Source organism: Catharus ustulatus, chromosome 6 (genome assembly GCF_009819885.2).
Source record: "Catharus ustulatus isolate bCatUst1 chromosome 6, bCatUst1.pri.v2, whole genome shotgun sequence".
Taxonomy (NCBI): domain Eukaryota; kingdom Metazoa; phylum Chordata; class Aves; order Passeriformes; family Turdidae; genus Catharus; species Catharus ustulatus.
This window is the reverse complement of record NC_046226.1, coordinates 25,437,628-25,454,650: the sequence shown is the minus strand read 5'-3', so window position 1 is coordinate 25,454,650 and position 17,023 is coordinate 25,437,628. Positions and strand designations below refer to the sequence as shown.

Here is a 17,023-nt window from a genome sequence, read left to right as displayed (position 1 = left end):
AGTAAGAAAGTGCAGCTCACTGTGCTGCTTCACCAAAACATCCTCATAAAACACTGTTAGCACGTTCAATAATGGCAAGGCTTCATGTTCACTTCAACAAAAGTTGTCTCTGTAGAATACTGTACTGACATGTAACACACTACAATCTTCAACTGCAACAGTACCTCTTCCTATCCACTGTTGTATCTGAGACACCCAGATTTCCTGGAAGGACAAGCAGCAGCTTAGGGGTTGCTATCATACTGTCATTCTTCCTGGAGCCAGGACAAGAGCTCAAGCAGCTTTCTCTCCCATCTCTGCTGGTACACCTCCAGAGAAACGTTAGCTGCAGCTGATATAACAAATGTTATTCTGGATAAAAAGACCAGGTCACAGAAAACACCTACTATTCTTCAAAGGCTGTGTCAAGTCAGTACTGTTCATAACACTTGTCACAGAGACTGATACAGGGACATCAACAATATGACTGCTATAAGCAGAGAGTTTGCATAAAACTCCCTCAGTAACAGCTACTTTTCTTCTAAACTGAAATAATGACAGACAAATACAAGAACTTGTATAAATAGAAAATGGTTTATTAAAAACAAACAAATTAACAAAACCCAACAAAAAGTCACATCACAACTTCACTGTCTGGCCAAAGGTCAGACTTTAAGCCAGCATCCATGCTTCAAAAGTCATGTAAGCATGCATATGGAAGGGAAGTTGGTGCCTTGATGGCATGCTCCTCAAAATCTCCTCTGGGATGGTTTTTAGAACAGGTTATGAACCTTGTGAACAGGTTATGAAATTTGAATTCCCGCAAGACACGAAAAAGTGAAGAATAGCTGTTTTTATTTACACATTAGGATTTCCATAAACACCTGTCACACAGAAATGCAATTTGCTGCATTTCTAACAGCTGTGAAAACAGTGACAAATACAGAAAAAATCCACAGGTAAGCATACATTCTGCAAGGCTTTGGTAATTTTTTTCCAAAGTCAGTTTCTGAGGAAGTATTTAATTCAATTTCACAAGTCTATGCAAACTACTTACATGAACAGTATCCAAAAGATAGTCCTTTTGAATACTTAGTCACCAAGAATTACACATGAGATGTAGCTTTTAAATGCAGGTTAAGACTTTTCATATACAAACAATGCTGCAGTCCTCCTTTATAACAGAAGGGAACCGATTATTAGAATGACATTCCTGAAACATTCTTCATTTTAAAGTATCTATTTAATTAATAAGGCTGCTTTTAAACAAGTTACTCTGAAAGAAAGCTTTCAAGATCATCCAAAAGGAGCATATACGCATGCTTTATCTTCATTGCTAGTCATCTCTGATGAACACTACTCAGGTCTATGGTTTAGGTATGTGTAAATCACGATGAGGATTCTGAAAACACTTTTATCGAAGAAGCTGCTCAGCCTCCTTGAACTTGCTTTCTTTTGTTTTCCTCAGTAATGCCTGTTTTATAGCATTGATCTTTTCATCAAGTTCAGCAAGTGAATAGCTCTGCTAAAAGAACAAAATAAAAATCACAATAATTTACATCTTGTAATTGCTAGAGAAGTGGCTTATCACTTGATACTTGAGGTCACTACATATCGCACTAAGTGACAGAACTACTTCTGCAGAACTGTTTGAATCTAGTCTTTGCCTACTTAAATTTAAAGGAAAAAGAATGTAAACCTGCAAGAATGACAGTCCGAATCATGGATCAATATATTCATGCTACTTCTATTAGATGCTTGTTTAGTCTGCTCACAAAAAAAAAAACCTAAGAAATTCCTTCATCTTAAAACACTGGATGAGACTACCTAGATTTTGCAGAACTTGTGTTTACAGCTAAAGGGTTTTTTTTGTACTCCCAACATCCAGCTCCTCTATGCCATTTAACCTGACAATTTTTTAATCTCCTATAACACAAGCTGGTCATCATTCTTTTTATAAAGATATTTCACTCTATGCAAGACTTTTTTTTTTTTCTCAGATAGCCCATATTCCATCCTAAGCATTCTCCCCAGTCCATCTGTCTCCAAGGGTGATAGCTAGGAGCAGACAAGGTTTCAGCCATGGTCCCACCTGCACCAATGATAACTTCTCTCTTGTGGCCTAAGAGGTACATCGTAAATGCATTCCCTTACGTGATGACGTTGTGAAAATGGCAAGTCTTACAGACAGGTTAATATATCTGCTATAATGTTGGGTCCTTCTGCAATACCTTTGCCAAGCCAGCCATTTCTACTTTTCAATAAAGTAAATTGAAAAATCATTTTTAAATCAACACAAACCACTAAGCCACAAAGCAAAAACCAGAAGACATTAATAGAGGGCTGATCAGAATACAGAAATTACCTGTTGCTATCAGTTTGACTACAGCATTATAGATTTGTTTTATTCTACCATCCTCCTGACTGGTGAAAACCCTAGTATATATTCTTAGAAGACTCATTTCCTTGTAACATCCACTATTAGCTTTCTGTCTCCTTCCCTCTCTCTTTGGCAGCAAGCTATCCAATACTGATACAGGTACTTCTGAGAACTTACATACTTGTTTCATAGAACTTCTGCTTCCTTTCCACTCAAAACATCCTAAACTTAAGAAAAACAAGAGTTAACAGCACTTACATGGGGAGATTGAACCTTTCTCCTCTTGCCAGAACAGCTCTAAAGAAAAGACAATCAAAACAGACTTAATGTTGCACTGACAGAAGACCACAAATAACTCTGTAACAACATTGTCAAGAGTCTTTAAAGTGTAGAAAAAAACCTGACTGCCATTCCATGGATTAAAGAAACCTTTCTTATAATTAAGTGCTTTGGATCATGAGAAATACTACTGGAGAGCAGTCAGAAGCTGTTGAAGCTTCTCTACACATGGCAGTCAATTTAACTGAAGCTTCCTTCACATAGAATTGAGCTTTTGAAACTGCCAATATTTTTGCCCCTAAAATTTGCCCACATCAACACCAATATTTATGCAAAACCTCAGATAAAGTGTGCTAATTAGTGTGCAACACTATTGCCACCATCAATTTTTTCTTCCCCCGATCCTCATTCTAGAGATCCTAAAGCATTTTCAATAGAAATTTCAGCATATGAAAGTGTATGTTTTAACTTTTGGTTTTCAGCCACTTGAAGGAATGGCCTCACAAACAAAGAATTTTACTGGTCTCCAACACAAATTTTAAAAATTAAACAAAAATGTGCACTGTTGCTATTGTTTTTTATTAAACGACTCTTATTTGGTTGGTCTCGAGGCAGAAGATATAAATTAAAATTGATTAAAGAGTAAAAGAGACATTCTTACTGCTACATGGGGAAAGAAGAGCAAGATAACAGACAAGAAATTTCCACAGTCAAATAGAGCCTAATGCAGCAACAACTCATGTTCACTTTTGACTAACACCCTTTGGTGAGTGAAGGTTAAGGTGTACTATTCAGAGAGAGACAGAGCTCTGCCTGAAAACCAGAAATAAAGAAAACTAAGTCACAGAATCACGTGAAGCAATTTTTAAACAGTTAACTCTCTCATCCTTTTGGAAGTTATTCACATATCATTAGCAATCAGATCATGTACAGAAGCCCAAGTGATTTCAGCTGTTTTAAGCCATTAATGATTTGTATCAAAAATCAAAACTTCAGTCAATTTTCTTGAAAGAAGAAGCACTTCAGATTTTAAGGCAAGGGCAAGAAATACAACCTCTCTGACACATTTCTTACAAGTTACTTAAGCTTAGGTGGCAGCAATTTTTTTTACCCAACAGATACTTTCTTCTTTTGAGTGAGAAATTAGGTAAAGATAAACTTGATTAGAAGGTCCACATGTAATGTAACCACTACACCAAGCCAGAGCTGTTTATCAAAAGTGTCTGTCCTCCGACTCTTCTGTACATCAAAGATTCAAACACAAAAGGCACGAATACATTTAGATATGCCAAAAGAAGGTGAGAAAATTTCTTACTACAGATTGAAAATATTCAGGAGACAATCCTTCCAGCTCAAGGATCTTATCTTCAAGCTTCTTAATTCTCTGATAGATGTCTCTTGGTACTGGACCCCCTAAATACATCAATAGTAATGCAAAGAAATCAGGAAAAGTGCTTGAGTAACTTATTTAACTGAAGATAGCAAGTTCGACATTTGAATTCTTCAAGATTAGCTATCAACCAGTAGCTGAACAAAAAAAAATGGATGGGATAATATAAAGGAAGGATAATTAATATGATTCAGGGTAAAGCCTGATTGATAAGCCAGTCAATGAAAGCAGTGAGATAACTTCTTGTAGTTGGCTGCAGTATGTCTATCAAGGTCCCTGAAACAACTAATGATCACTCTTACAATACATTGGTTATACATGGTATGTTGCCACTTCAAAGCTGACACCAGCATTAGGACAGAGCAGATGGGATGGCAGACCACAGACAAATTCAGCTTTGATATCCAAGATAGGTTTCTTTCAGAACAATCTCCACTGAGCATCAGAGGTTAGAGGACAAGTATGAGTTGTGCTTGACAAAGAACATTGTTTACATAGATGGGAGAACAGGAGCGGGGAATGTGTGTATTTAATCAAATAACAGAGGTCTGAAAAAAAAATCCAAAAAATGACCAACAAACAAAGACGTCCCAAGCTCACCTAAGAACCACACTGACAAAAAAACCCACAACAAAATCTACTCACACCACAAAAACAACAGCACAAAAAAATTCCTACCTCAACCCATTTGCTGTTTTCATCTACACTACAGCAGCTTGGGTTTGTTTCCCCATGTAAAAATAGAACTGATCAAAAGATCAGCCTTAGCAAGCATCTTATTTGCACTCCACAGTATTCTGTAATTAAATAGCTATATTAAATAACTGTTTATCACAACTAAGTACTGGCTATTCCAATTAAAATTATAGTCTGGTTCTGAACTGTACTGACAACCAAGGCCATAGCAAGCTTTTACCTTTTGACACCCATTTCCTTTTATTTCTGAGTCTGTTAGACAAGACAGTTCTATTCCACAAACAACCAAAATAAGTGTGGGTTTGAGGTGGTTTTTTTGCCATTAATAAATTTTGTCCCTTCAAAGAAACAATTGTGCAAGGTAGCTTCACTCCTTCAGTTCTGCTCTCTACTCAACACTCAGCACCTATACTAATTAAATTGGTTAAACCTATCACTCTTAATATTGCTTTCTCTTAATGTAAAGGGAAAAAAGCAGTAGTAGCACTGGAAGCTGTTGTGAAAAACAGCCAGCAAGTCAATATTAACTCTTTGCTGGAAGCAAAAACTGGTGGAACAGGTAGCTGAAGTATGTTACCTGCTCAGATGAGTATTTTTTGCACAGTTGCTGGAGTATGCATCCCCACGAATGCTGATTTGAACAGGAGTTGAGCTGGTGTTGCATGTTTCCATCTTCTTAACCTATACTATAGTTAAGCTGACTCATTCCTTCAAACAAAATTCCACCACCTATTATAGCCACAACATGGAAGCAAGGACCGCTCCTTAGCTACATCCAATCATTGTCCCTGATACACATAAACTCCAAAGCTACACATTGTAACCCTAATGCTGGCCAGCCACATCCAGATTCTATTTTTATGCACAAAAGCCAGCTTATTTTTGAGACACCTATAGAGCTAAGCATCAAGCTCTGACTGCTGCCACAAGTACCTAGGCACATCTTACTCTCCCTGCTGCCACAGAACTTTAATCCAATACACAGTCACAGGAATCTAGCAATCTAGTCAATATTCCAAATATCTTTAAGATAATGAATTGGCACCTATTCAGTATTCAGAAGACAAAAAAAATCAAGTGTGTCTGCAATGTCATGTGCAGAAAATTCACTTTACTAGATGGAGACTGGACTTCTGTTTCAAAAATAATTTTCAAGAAAAATACTGATTCCTTTTTGACAAGTTCCTCATTGTGCCTCAGTGCCATATTATGGAAAAACAGGGCTTGGGTGAGGAAAGTAACTATCTAAAACACATCAGGAGCCTGATGGTTATAGCATTTATTTTAGTGAAAAGTATGGACTCATGTTTGCAGCCTAAAGAGAAGTAGTGACAGCAAGCTTCCCACATTCTGGGAAATAAGTTTTACACCTAAATGGGGAAAGGTTTCAGGTCATCCTTCGTGTTGATTCTACCACCAAGCCACAAGTTGTCCATGAAGTAGCCCTTAGTCCTAAATTCAGCTTTTCCTGTTCAGTGGATCAAGGCAGGACTCCAGTGGCTATGGACAACACCAATCTTCAGGTATTCCATATTATTTTAAATCCTGTTCTGATGTGCCTCTCTCTTACTTGTCACCACATAAAGTGTACTAACTCAGCATCTCCAATTAGGCATAAACCTCAGTTCCATTTTGGGCATAAAACCCTAAACACCAGATCCCTGTACTTGGGGTGAACTAAACCCTTCAATGGACCTATCCACTTTTTTTACAGTATCAGTGTTTATAGACTTGCCCAGTTTCACCACAGTAATCTAACTATATATAATGGCTCACCAATATCAAAATTAAAACACCATACACACCTGTTTGTAACCGTAAGTGTGCCTCAATGTTTTGCAATCTCTCCTCAACAGCTTGGTTTCCACAATCGTGCATGGGTACACTGGCTTTGTGACTGGACCCATGCATTCCTTCAGATCTAGTCTGAGGTCCGTATGTATTTACTACCCTAGAAACTTGGTAAAGAGAAAATAAATTTCATACATGAAACACACAGCAGATCTGACTAAAATAATCAAAATATTGAAGCATGTAAAACCTGCGTTAAATCAGTTTTACAAAAGTCTTGCATGTCAAGAGTCCCACACATATTAAGATCAAAAGTTCAAGTAGAAGCATTTTCTTATTTTTTTGCATGAGTAACTAAACCTAACAAAACCCCTGGATTTTACATATGCAAAGTAAAAGAATTACTCATACATTCACGTAGAATGGCAGTGCCAAGAATTTGTCATCAGCTGCTGATAAACAGCAGAAACCTTAATATCTATGTCAGCAGCTGTACATGTGAGTTTTTGTGAATGCAAAGAAGAGGCCAGACCGAATCTTACAGGAAGCATCATAAATACATGAAGATGAGGGGAGGCACACAACTAGAAGAACCTATACGAACATCAGCAAGGAATTTCACTTCTAATTTTTGTCATTTGGGTAAAATATTTAGTGGCTCTTCAGCTGCATCTGGGACTATATTTTAGCCATGCTGAGCCATGTCTTCATCAGAAGATTTTGCTCACTTCTAGTTAAATCAGAGTAATTTCCTAAGCTCTCCTCACAGAACTACTGCATTGTACTGCAGATTTAAAGACTACATTGGCAGCTCCAGATGCTGAAGTGTGCACACACGTACACCATCCTAGTCAGTACTTCATGAAGGTCACATGCTACATTCTTGCTTTAATTTATGTTTGATTTTGGTTTTACTTCCAATTCCTTTCTAAGTGTTTTTCACATTTCAGTTATGAACTGTTCCTCGAGGTGCAAACTTCCCTTTTTTCCTGTATTATGCTGCCATCCAACCAACAAACTCAGTTTAAAACAGTGATTACTGAAAGAGGCTCTTAGTGAAAGAATCTAAAATCAAACTCACTTCCACATTTCCTTCTTAGCTCACCATACCTTTCAATACTTATTATTGTGCCTTACAGTATTATTCTGAATTACAGAATTCAAAGTAATTAATTGGTTTCTAGGACCAATATCAAATGGATAACTGAATATTAACACTCTGATAAAGAGGGTTACTTTCATTCTCATATTGGGTATTTTGTTTTTAAAGAAGGGTAACTTGCATACACCTATAGAGCAGTAGATGAACAAGCAATATTTTATATACAACTTCTGTTGGACATAATTTCTATATTATTTATTCCTTTCCAAAACATAGCGCAGTCATAAACTCATTCCCCAGCTTGTCACTTATAAATCTAGGTCTTAGAATTTCCACTGTCCCAAAATTATATTCTATTTCAGTACACTGGCACCAATGAATGAAAAATAGATGATAATCCTATTTAATCTCAGTTCCTTATTGATGGCTTCACCTTAGAAGAAAAACTAAGTATTGTTCACTTCTCTGTCCTGCTTCATCTTTTCCACATTTCCTTTCACACAATGAAAATACTTTGTTTTGGTCTTTAGTGCCTAACCATTAATTTAGTGAAGGAGTTAAGGGATTTAAAACCTTGAAGAAATAAATGAAAATGCAAAATATGTTAAGTTTGCATTTTTGACCATTCTATAAAAAGTTTTGATATCAAAAACTTATCAGTGCTGTTATATCTGGACACGTAAATGGGTATTAAAAGAGTTGCTTACCCTTTATATGACTTTTAAATCCAGGATAGGGTGTGAAAATCGCATCTGTTCTGGCACAGCTATTTTCTAAATAAATAATGATATAACATGTGAGGTCCAAATTACATATTTATAACTGAAAATATTCTAACCACCATCAACTTTGATGCTTTAAACAAATCTAATTAAAATGCTTCCAACAACTTTAAAAATCAGAAATATTTAATTCATTCTATAAACACTTGCCCATTAATAGTTTCACACACTTGCATGGACCTGCTGCTTTTAATGGGATAAGTCACTCATATAACATATGCACATGTGTATATAGAAGTTTACTGGATCAGGACCAAATTTATTTGGTTCTTACTTTTCCCTGCATTTCTCTGTAACTTATTTTCTTCTTCCTGTGCAGAAGCCTTTTTCCTGCTTACCATTGTTATTCTGGTTTTATGTCCTTTTTATGTCCTTTTCCCCTATTTTTCAACTGATCTAATTTACTCATCAGCATTCTTTCCTAAGCCTTTCTGCATTTATTCTGATCCACATTACTTCTTTCATTTGCTTAACCATAAAAGCCTATAGTATGGACCAACTTAATTTTTTTCTAATGCTTATATTTTAATCTCTGTTCATTACACCAAAGCTTTACACATAAATTATTATGCCTGAACAATGAGACAGATCTTATTATCAATTATTCTGTACATAATTAACAGTTTTGCGAAACCGTATTACACTATCTGGCATATTCTACTAAACTTCAGATGTCCTTTGCACTCCAACTAACATTCGAACAGTTAAAACTCTCTAAGAAGCTTACTGAACAATAAGCTTTGATCTCTAAGAGATTAAGTATCTCATACAGACAATGCACACGTGGGCTCACAGGTACTTAGAAAATATCTCTGTACTACTTATGTAGTTTTATGTATATAAAATTGTCTTAACTTCGAAGATGCATTTGCCCACAGTTACTGATCCTGTAAATGGGATCCAGTCTGCCAGATGGATTTAAGATTGGTTACACATACAGCCAATCATACTGCAATGTGAGCAATGCTAAAAAGAAAAAGTCATTTCAAGTAGCTAGTAATTCAACTTCATTGTAGAAAACACTTCTTTGTAATTTAACTAGCACTGAATTACCTTCAATTTGAATTTGCAATTCAGAAGACATTTCTGAATTGCAACTCCATTTACTTTGGAGGAACATTTATTAAAACACTGGAAACAATAGCTACAAAATCATCTGATCTAAGACAGCAGTTCTTAAAATTAACACAAGAGATATAATATTTCTCTATATGATGCATTAAACATTGTCATCCAGTGACTACTCAATTTCTTTTTCTATCTGACATCTGCAGTGCATAGGTAAGTAGTAAATCTTAAAACAAAGTTACTATTTTTAAAAGTTCTGTTTTAAATGTAGATTAGTGCTTTCGAAAAACAAAAATAGAAAAAACAAAAATAGAAAAAACAAAAAAAATCTAAAAAAACAACAACAACAACAAAACCCACACAAATTGCTATGAAGATTAAAGTCTGGCTAGCCAGTTACCTTGATTACAATCAATAACATTGCAAAATTCCCTGACATTATTTTCATTGATCTCGGCTTGTTTCCTCTCGATGAAGGCTGATATCCGCCTGTCAATCTGCAGGTAATAAACATTATGGCATATATCTATTTCATTCTTTAAATTTAAAATTTACAAAAGTATTTTCATTTTTTAAACTCACATAAATCACTTACTTCTGCTTTTCCAGCTTTTATTTGTACCACTTCTGGATCAAAATTGAAATGAGCATTCTTCAGATCTCTCAAGTCATAACTTCCATATTTTTCTTCAGTCTGACTATTACCATCATAAACATCTAAACTTGTTTGGCTTTCTGTTTTACCTGCAGGTTCAACATGGCCTACATTTTCCTCTTTGATCAATGACTGGAGTTTTTCCAAGAGAGGCTGAACAAAGAAAACAGTGTATTAGGGTTAAAAATATAAAAGTCCAAAAGTCTCAAAGCCAAGAAGACAAGTACTATTAAAATCTCCAAACCAGACCAATGGAAATAATTTTGGGAATTACAACATCTTCCTCTGATGGAACACAGTAATAAGATTAAAAAGAAGTTCCAAATATTGTGCACACCACGATTCTGACCTTTTTGACCTGTGTCTTTTAGAGGTCTGTAGAGGAAAATTCCCAAATTTCTGTGAAAACCTGCCCATACTCCCTAAATCAAAGCTTCAATTGCTGGCATCAATGCCACTTAATTAACATGTCATTCAAATGCTTACTCAGAACAGCAAGGCTTAGTATTTTTCCTCCTTAACAAGAAATCCAGTGCTCTTACACTGTAAAGCCTTTACTTTATCACATCAGCACTACATTCTCCACTTGAAACCGTAGTTGCCCAAGTGAATGAGAGAACACAGACATGAAATCCATAGGCATTATCATGAACACATGCTTTGCTTGACACGGTTGATTATCTACTTAGGTCATGAAATTAAATGAGAAAAGGCACTGGTATTTGTGGCAGGAAAAATGCTTATTTTACTGCAATAACTCTTACATACAATGCAACATCGAAACCTCAGTACATATATGTATGTCCCTGTGTCTTTTTAATTTCCAGCAGTTTCATCTAGCCTGAATGTCACTGCTTATTTTCTCTCTATAAATTATTTTATTTTTTTAAAGACAACATGATTTTTAGCAGTCACATTTTCTGAAATGGAATCAAATTCCTACTTGCAGCATTCTTACATGTTGGATGCAAATTTTATTTGCTTTTATCTTGCACATTTTCTCTTTCTGCTCATCACACCAAAGATCTGGTGGATGTCTGGAAAATAAAGGGTTTTTCTTTTACCTACAGCCAAGAAAATACGAAAACTTCCTTTTTCATTCTCTCAGTACTATGCACCTCAAATAATTCATCGATAGCTGAAGCAAAATAATAGTACTCAAATCCCATCTTCTACATATGAACTATCAAGATCAAAACACTGCTCAGTTACCAGCTGACAAACTGCTCACCCTCCCTGCCATGCAACTAAATTACTTTTGGCAGGGTTGGAAAGTTTTAAATAGTTAAAAGAAATGACAGTAATGGTGACTGGCTACTTGGCAAGATGAGACATTAATGTCAAAGAAATTACTCTTTAAAAAAAAAAACAACCTACGCCGAAAATATATTTAATTGCAGTAAGACACTCCAGGATGTGTCATGCTGGGATAATGCCACTTCTTGAACCACTGAAAGCACTCTATGAGCCTCAAAACTCACCCAACGCATGGAATCATTATCATAGCATGACACACACCTGCCGTGTCTTATTGCTTAATTATAACCCACCATAGATGGAAATGTATCACATTTACAATGCAAGTCTAGAAATCAATGAGGCTGCATTTATTCAGCCTGCTCACCTACAGTGGCTATTCCCACCACTAATCTGAAAAATCCGTAAATGTGAGTACCTATGGAGCGTAGTGGAATCCCAAGCATTTAACACTTTTGCATTTATTTTTCGTTGAACACAGCAAAGTAAGATCAAAATTACTGGAATTTTACAGTTGAGATTACTTTTAGTTGTTGATCACTTTTGTCAAGCCAAATGTGTCCCATGAAATATTTACCTGTAAACATAAAATATGCTGCTGAAGTGCACTAAAGAGCAAGGTTGGCTGAAGTGCTGATGTGCTCTGAAGCTTGCTCCAATCGATTACAACTTTCACAATATCCTCTCCGAGATTAAGCTTCAACAGGGCAAAACAAACACAATAAAAATTATATTATCTGTATTAACATCAAAAAAGTATACAAGACTTCTACAAGACAACAATTATGCTCAGTGTCATATAGACCCATCCCAATTTCAGCCAAGAACATTGGAAAGATTTGATATTAATTATAGTCCAAGCAGCTATCATATTCCAAGTAAGCTAGTATTTGTAGAATATATTCTAAAATTTAAAATTCCTTACTAACTCTTCATACTTTCATTGTATTACTTCAGTCCTTGGCTTTAATTAATTCATTCTTGTCTGAAAGCACATTGTTCATGTTAAATCACTCATATCATCTTTTCTTTTAATGGACACTAGAACCACCAGTATGAAGAAACACGACCCAGGATAGCAGTCTCCTCTAAGTTCATGTATTTTATTCCAAGACTGCAAGACTATCTATGCCTGCATGACCCATGTCTTGATATAACCATGGCACATTCTTGAATTTTTACTTGCTTCTAACCCAAAGGAAGCTTTATATTAAAAATAAGTGCATAAAAATGAGTATTTTTAATATCTCAAATTTAACAAACTCTAGATTACACAGCACCACTAATTAAACCTATTTTCAAATCACACTATTTTCCTGTATATGCATTCGTATTGAGATGAACAATTGCCACAGTCTTCTCTCATTGCCAAGGAATTGCAATATTTAAATCCCAAGACAATTTAAAAAATCACACATAATCAATTCGAACTATTATTTAGAAGAACTATGTATCTTCTATAAGCTAAAATTACACTTCCTAATACTAAGATGATTGTCAAATTCCAATGAGCTAATATACTTTATACACCCAACTTTGCCCTTTTTGTTACACTAAAGGTCTTCTCAAGATCTTAGAGAGATGATCACTTTCCTTTCCCAAAGCTAAGTAGGTTTTTCTCCAACCAAACATCCTGCAAGTGATACCCCAGATTCTAAATACAGATAAAAGTCTTGTTTGAAATCAAGAAGATCTGCAGGTACTCTGAATTCCCAATTCACATGCACATTTGTACATCTATTCTGTCAGACAGCTATAGAAGCTGAACTGGGTAGTGCTGCTGACCTTTTGGCCCTGGTACAGCGAAAGCTGAGGGAGAGAGAAACTCAAGGCAAGAACAGAAGTGAATGGGTCACTCTGATGCTGACTGCTCTGATGTAGGGGATAACAAGGACATTACTAGCCTAAGAAGAATAATCAGAGGATTGAGTTTCTAAAGCGGACCAGGACAGAGGGTCCAAGAGGAAAATTTTGTACAAACATAGTGACCTATAAATACTAGTAAACCAGTGTAATAAACTGGCTTTGGTTTGCTGGCATAAACAGAGTCTGTGCCAGTCAATCCAAACATATACTTCACTCCTTCCATTAAAAAAAGTGGGGGTGGGAACAGAAAAAAGTACCTCAGGAAGATTACAAAAGTGACCTTTTACTCATGGTGTAAAGACATTTAACTTCTAAAGGCACTATATGTTATAAACAAGAACACAGAATGCATATGCACTTATGTCCTGAAACCACCACAAAGTGTATGAGGGAACACTGAGAACTGGACACGAGAATGCCTCTATCACTTTGAAGGCAAAGCTGTGGATCATAAGCTGTTCCATGATACTTTCAAATCCCAGCATTAATAAATTTTGTAAAGAACTATAAGCCTGAACCTTCCTTTTTTAGTCAAAGTTCAGCCTTGTTAAACTCAGGGTTAGTTCCCAAATCACATAGCAAAGGAGACAGTCTGACTAGATATATAATGAATTTTAGATAATTTCACACAAATGGTCATCCCTGTTTAGTTCTTAAGCTAAGTACACAGGATGTAGGAAAAGTAATGTTCCAGGACATCTTGAACAAGTTTAAAAATCAAGACTGTATTTAGAATTCAGTAGGAATAAAATTTACTTTAGGAATTAAGCCATTGTGCATGTGATCATCTGAAGGACATATTTCTGCCCAAAGTTTTTAGAGCAACATCTGTATGCTGTATTACAGTCTACTGACAGGGTAAAAAAAGGTGTAGATTAAGTCATTCAAATGAAACAAAATAGAAGTGCTACTGCAATTTCCTAATAACCCTCCTTTTTCAAAAATAATAAGCTGATATGTGCCTTCTCCTGTCCAGGTGGTTCAATGCACAAAAAGCAACGGAACTTCTCACTTAGAAAAATTTAGAGGCCAGTCATATTTTTAACTCACAGACACTGCTCTTATTTAAAAGTAAAGAATAAACCCCTCCTGCATCAACAAAAGTTTCTAGTACAACAGAGTAAGTTCTCAATCTTTCACATTCTACTACTTATTAGAACTGTGAGAGATGTATAAATTCAGTGTTTTGATAACTTCAAAGCCTTTTTCTGATTGATTACAAGTCCACAGTCAATCCAATTTAGAGGACCATAAGTAATTTCAGGCCTTTTGAAATTTGTTTTATGAAAACACTGGCTATCACTTGAATCTTAACAAACTTTTCAGGATCAGCTATATTGGTTTTAAGAGTTGTTATTTTAAGATGTCCTCCTGGTAACTGCCATTGATTGCTCCAGTAAAAAAATTTCTCTGCCAGAAATATTCCTGCTTACAGCCCAATTCACTAGCATAAATCCAACTTAAACTACTGTAATGAATCACAAACTGTGACTGCTAACAATTTGGTACATGCTCAGTCATCTCTACAAAAGGGAAATGGGGAATCGGTAGTTTCAGTCAAAAATGCATTTTGCTAGAATCCATAAGGGGGTAAAATACAGCAGTTAAATCTGTCAAAACTCCATCACTGGCAGACAAGTGTGCAATTTAGAACTGGAAAGGATCATAACTGAGCTAAGATGGAGCAACCAGATCCTTATTCAGCCAGGACACTGGACAGCAAAATGTGTTCTGTTCTCATGGAAAGAAGACACTCCAAACACCAAAGACGACAATTATACCCTGCACCATAGCTACTGTAACTCTCCTGAGGGGATGTAGCTACTCTAAACAGTTCTCTCACAATTGTCTGTGCACATCAAATTATTTTCAAAAATCACCAAGGCCCTTCCAGTGACATGCTAGTTGTAGAGCCAGCTTTGGAGAAAAAGCTACTGAACTCAAACGAGAGAAAAAAAAAGAGGTTTTAATGTAGGTTTAGAAATAGTTAAATTAAACTTGTGGTGAATATCCTAGTTAAAAGCTTAGGAAACTTTCCCCTTAGTCTCTTTCGAGTTTTTCATAAATATAAGAGTTCCAACTTTGATGTGTTTTAATACTGTCATCCATAATGTTGTCCTCACATTTAGATAAACTGGCAGCCACTAGCTCTTTGTTGATCACATTAAAAATATTCACCAGAAAGAATTATTGTGCCTTTAAATCTCAACAGTTCCATGCCTCAGTAATCCTAAGAGTCATCTGTGTCTGAACATCATGCTGTTTAGCACCGTACTCCTGTTCAAACGCCATGGTAGTTTTCAATCATTTTAGACAGGAGAACTGATATTCTCAAGGAAGTGCCTGAATTATCAAGCCCTTAATTTTGGCTGCATTTTGTTTGAAAAGAGAGACTACTGTTAATATATTTGGAGGCAAGAAACAAATATAATAAGAGTTCTATACAGATGAGAGGTGAAACACTAAAAAATAATTTCAGATCAGCCAGTAGCTACTCCTAAACTGCCTCTGCACCTAAGAGCCATTTCTGTACCAAACATACATTAAGACACATTAGCTCCTGCAGATACTGCTCATCATCTGGCCCCAAATCTTCAAATTGCTAACTCTTGAAGTAAGAGTGTGCTTCTACTGCCTTCACATAAACGTTTTCACAGTGGAAAACTAATCTGCAAATTATTTATAGCAATAATTAAGTTATTACTAAAACCTTCTCCTAATAAGGGCCTTCCACCCCTACTGGAACATCTGTTACAAATTCACAGATATTACTAAACACAAAGTAGGTGTTTCAACTTAATTACCATAGAGCAGAACACCTTTTAAATTTCTGACCCTTATATACACTGCGTGTTTCATAGCATCTTATTTCCAAGGCAAGGCTAGCTTCAAGCTCCTGATCATTTATTTTGATTTAATGCACTGCAAGCTTCCCGTAGCTTTCCAATTCAGAGTAATTAATTAAGATACAGCAATTAAGCAAATTGCACGTTCCATGGAAGAGATAATTCGTCAAACTACAAAGTGACACACGACGTCCCGCCACTGCGAGGCAAAGGCAGGTCCCGGCTGCGGGAGGGAAGCAGCAGCAGCAGCAGCAGCAGCAGCAGCAGTCCCGCACCTGGGGCTGCCCCGGCCGAAGAGGGGGGAGGCAGCCGGCACCGCCGCCCCAGCCCCGGCAGAAGCCAGGCGGGCGCTATCAACCTCCAGAAGCGAGGCAGCTCCCTCGCTGGTGCAGACCTACGTTCTCTCCAGCGCTGTACTCTATTCCTGGAGCCCACAAGGCCCCGCAGGCCGGGGAGAAGCAAGAGCCAGCCCTGCGCGGGCCCCCAAAGCGAGGTGATGTGTGGCGGGCACGGCGCCCAGCCCCGCTCCGCCCAGGACCGTTCCCTCCACCCGTCCCTCACTCACCTGCCCCACCAGCCCGGTCAGACAGCGCAGGGCGCTGCTGGCTACCTCGCAGGCGGCAGGATCGACCTCCGGAGCGCGGGCGACGGGCGGGACCGGGCTGGCCGCCACCGTCGCCGCCATGACACCGGGCCAGGCCGCGGCCGCGCCGTCGCCCCGCGATGACGCCGGCCGGGCTCTGGCCCCGCCCCTCGGGCTGATGGACAGGAGCGACAGCCAATGGCGGGGCTCCCAGCGCCGGCCCGGCCCCGGGGCGCGCTCCCGGGCGGCCGCGCGCTCCCTCAGCCCCGGCTCGGCCCCAGCTCCGGGCGCGCCCTCGGGCCGAGCTGCCGTGCCCGCCCTTGTTTCAACTCCGAGTTTCTGGTTACGC

At 37.6% G+C, this 17,023-nt stretch overlaps 1 protein-coding gene across 2 annotated transcripts; it reads right to left on the bottom strand.

Annotated features, from left to right (window-relative positions):
• Window positions 1–554: 554 nt before the first annotated feature.
• On the bottom strand, window positions 555–16,800 carry LOC116997889 (MAP3K12 binding inhibitory protein 1). Of its 2 annotated transcripts, none has more exons than XM_033063082.1 (9): window positions 16,657–16,800; window positions 11,957–12,076; window positions 10,063–10,275; window positions 9,868–9,964; window positions 8,325–8,390; window positions 6,530–6,682; window positions 3,954–4,051; window positions 2,618–2,656; window positions 555–1,504 (listed from the first exon to the last, which is right to left on the bottom strand). In XM_033063082.1, the coding sequence occupies exons 1-9, from the start codon at window positions 16,774–16,776 to the stop codon at window positions 1,394–1,396; spliced, it is 1,017 nt and encodes a 338-aa protein (XP_032918973.1). In that variant the 5' UTR covers window positions 16,777–16,800; the 3' UTR covers window positions 555–1,393. The 2 variants fall into 2 exon arrangements, with proteins under 2 accessions (XP_032918973.1, XP_032918974.1); XM_033063083.2 differs by having other exon boundaries at window positions 555–1,501; window positions 16,657–16,790.
• Between the last annotated feature and the right edge of the window lie 223 nt (window positions 16,801–17,023).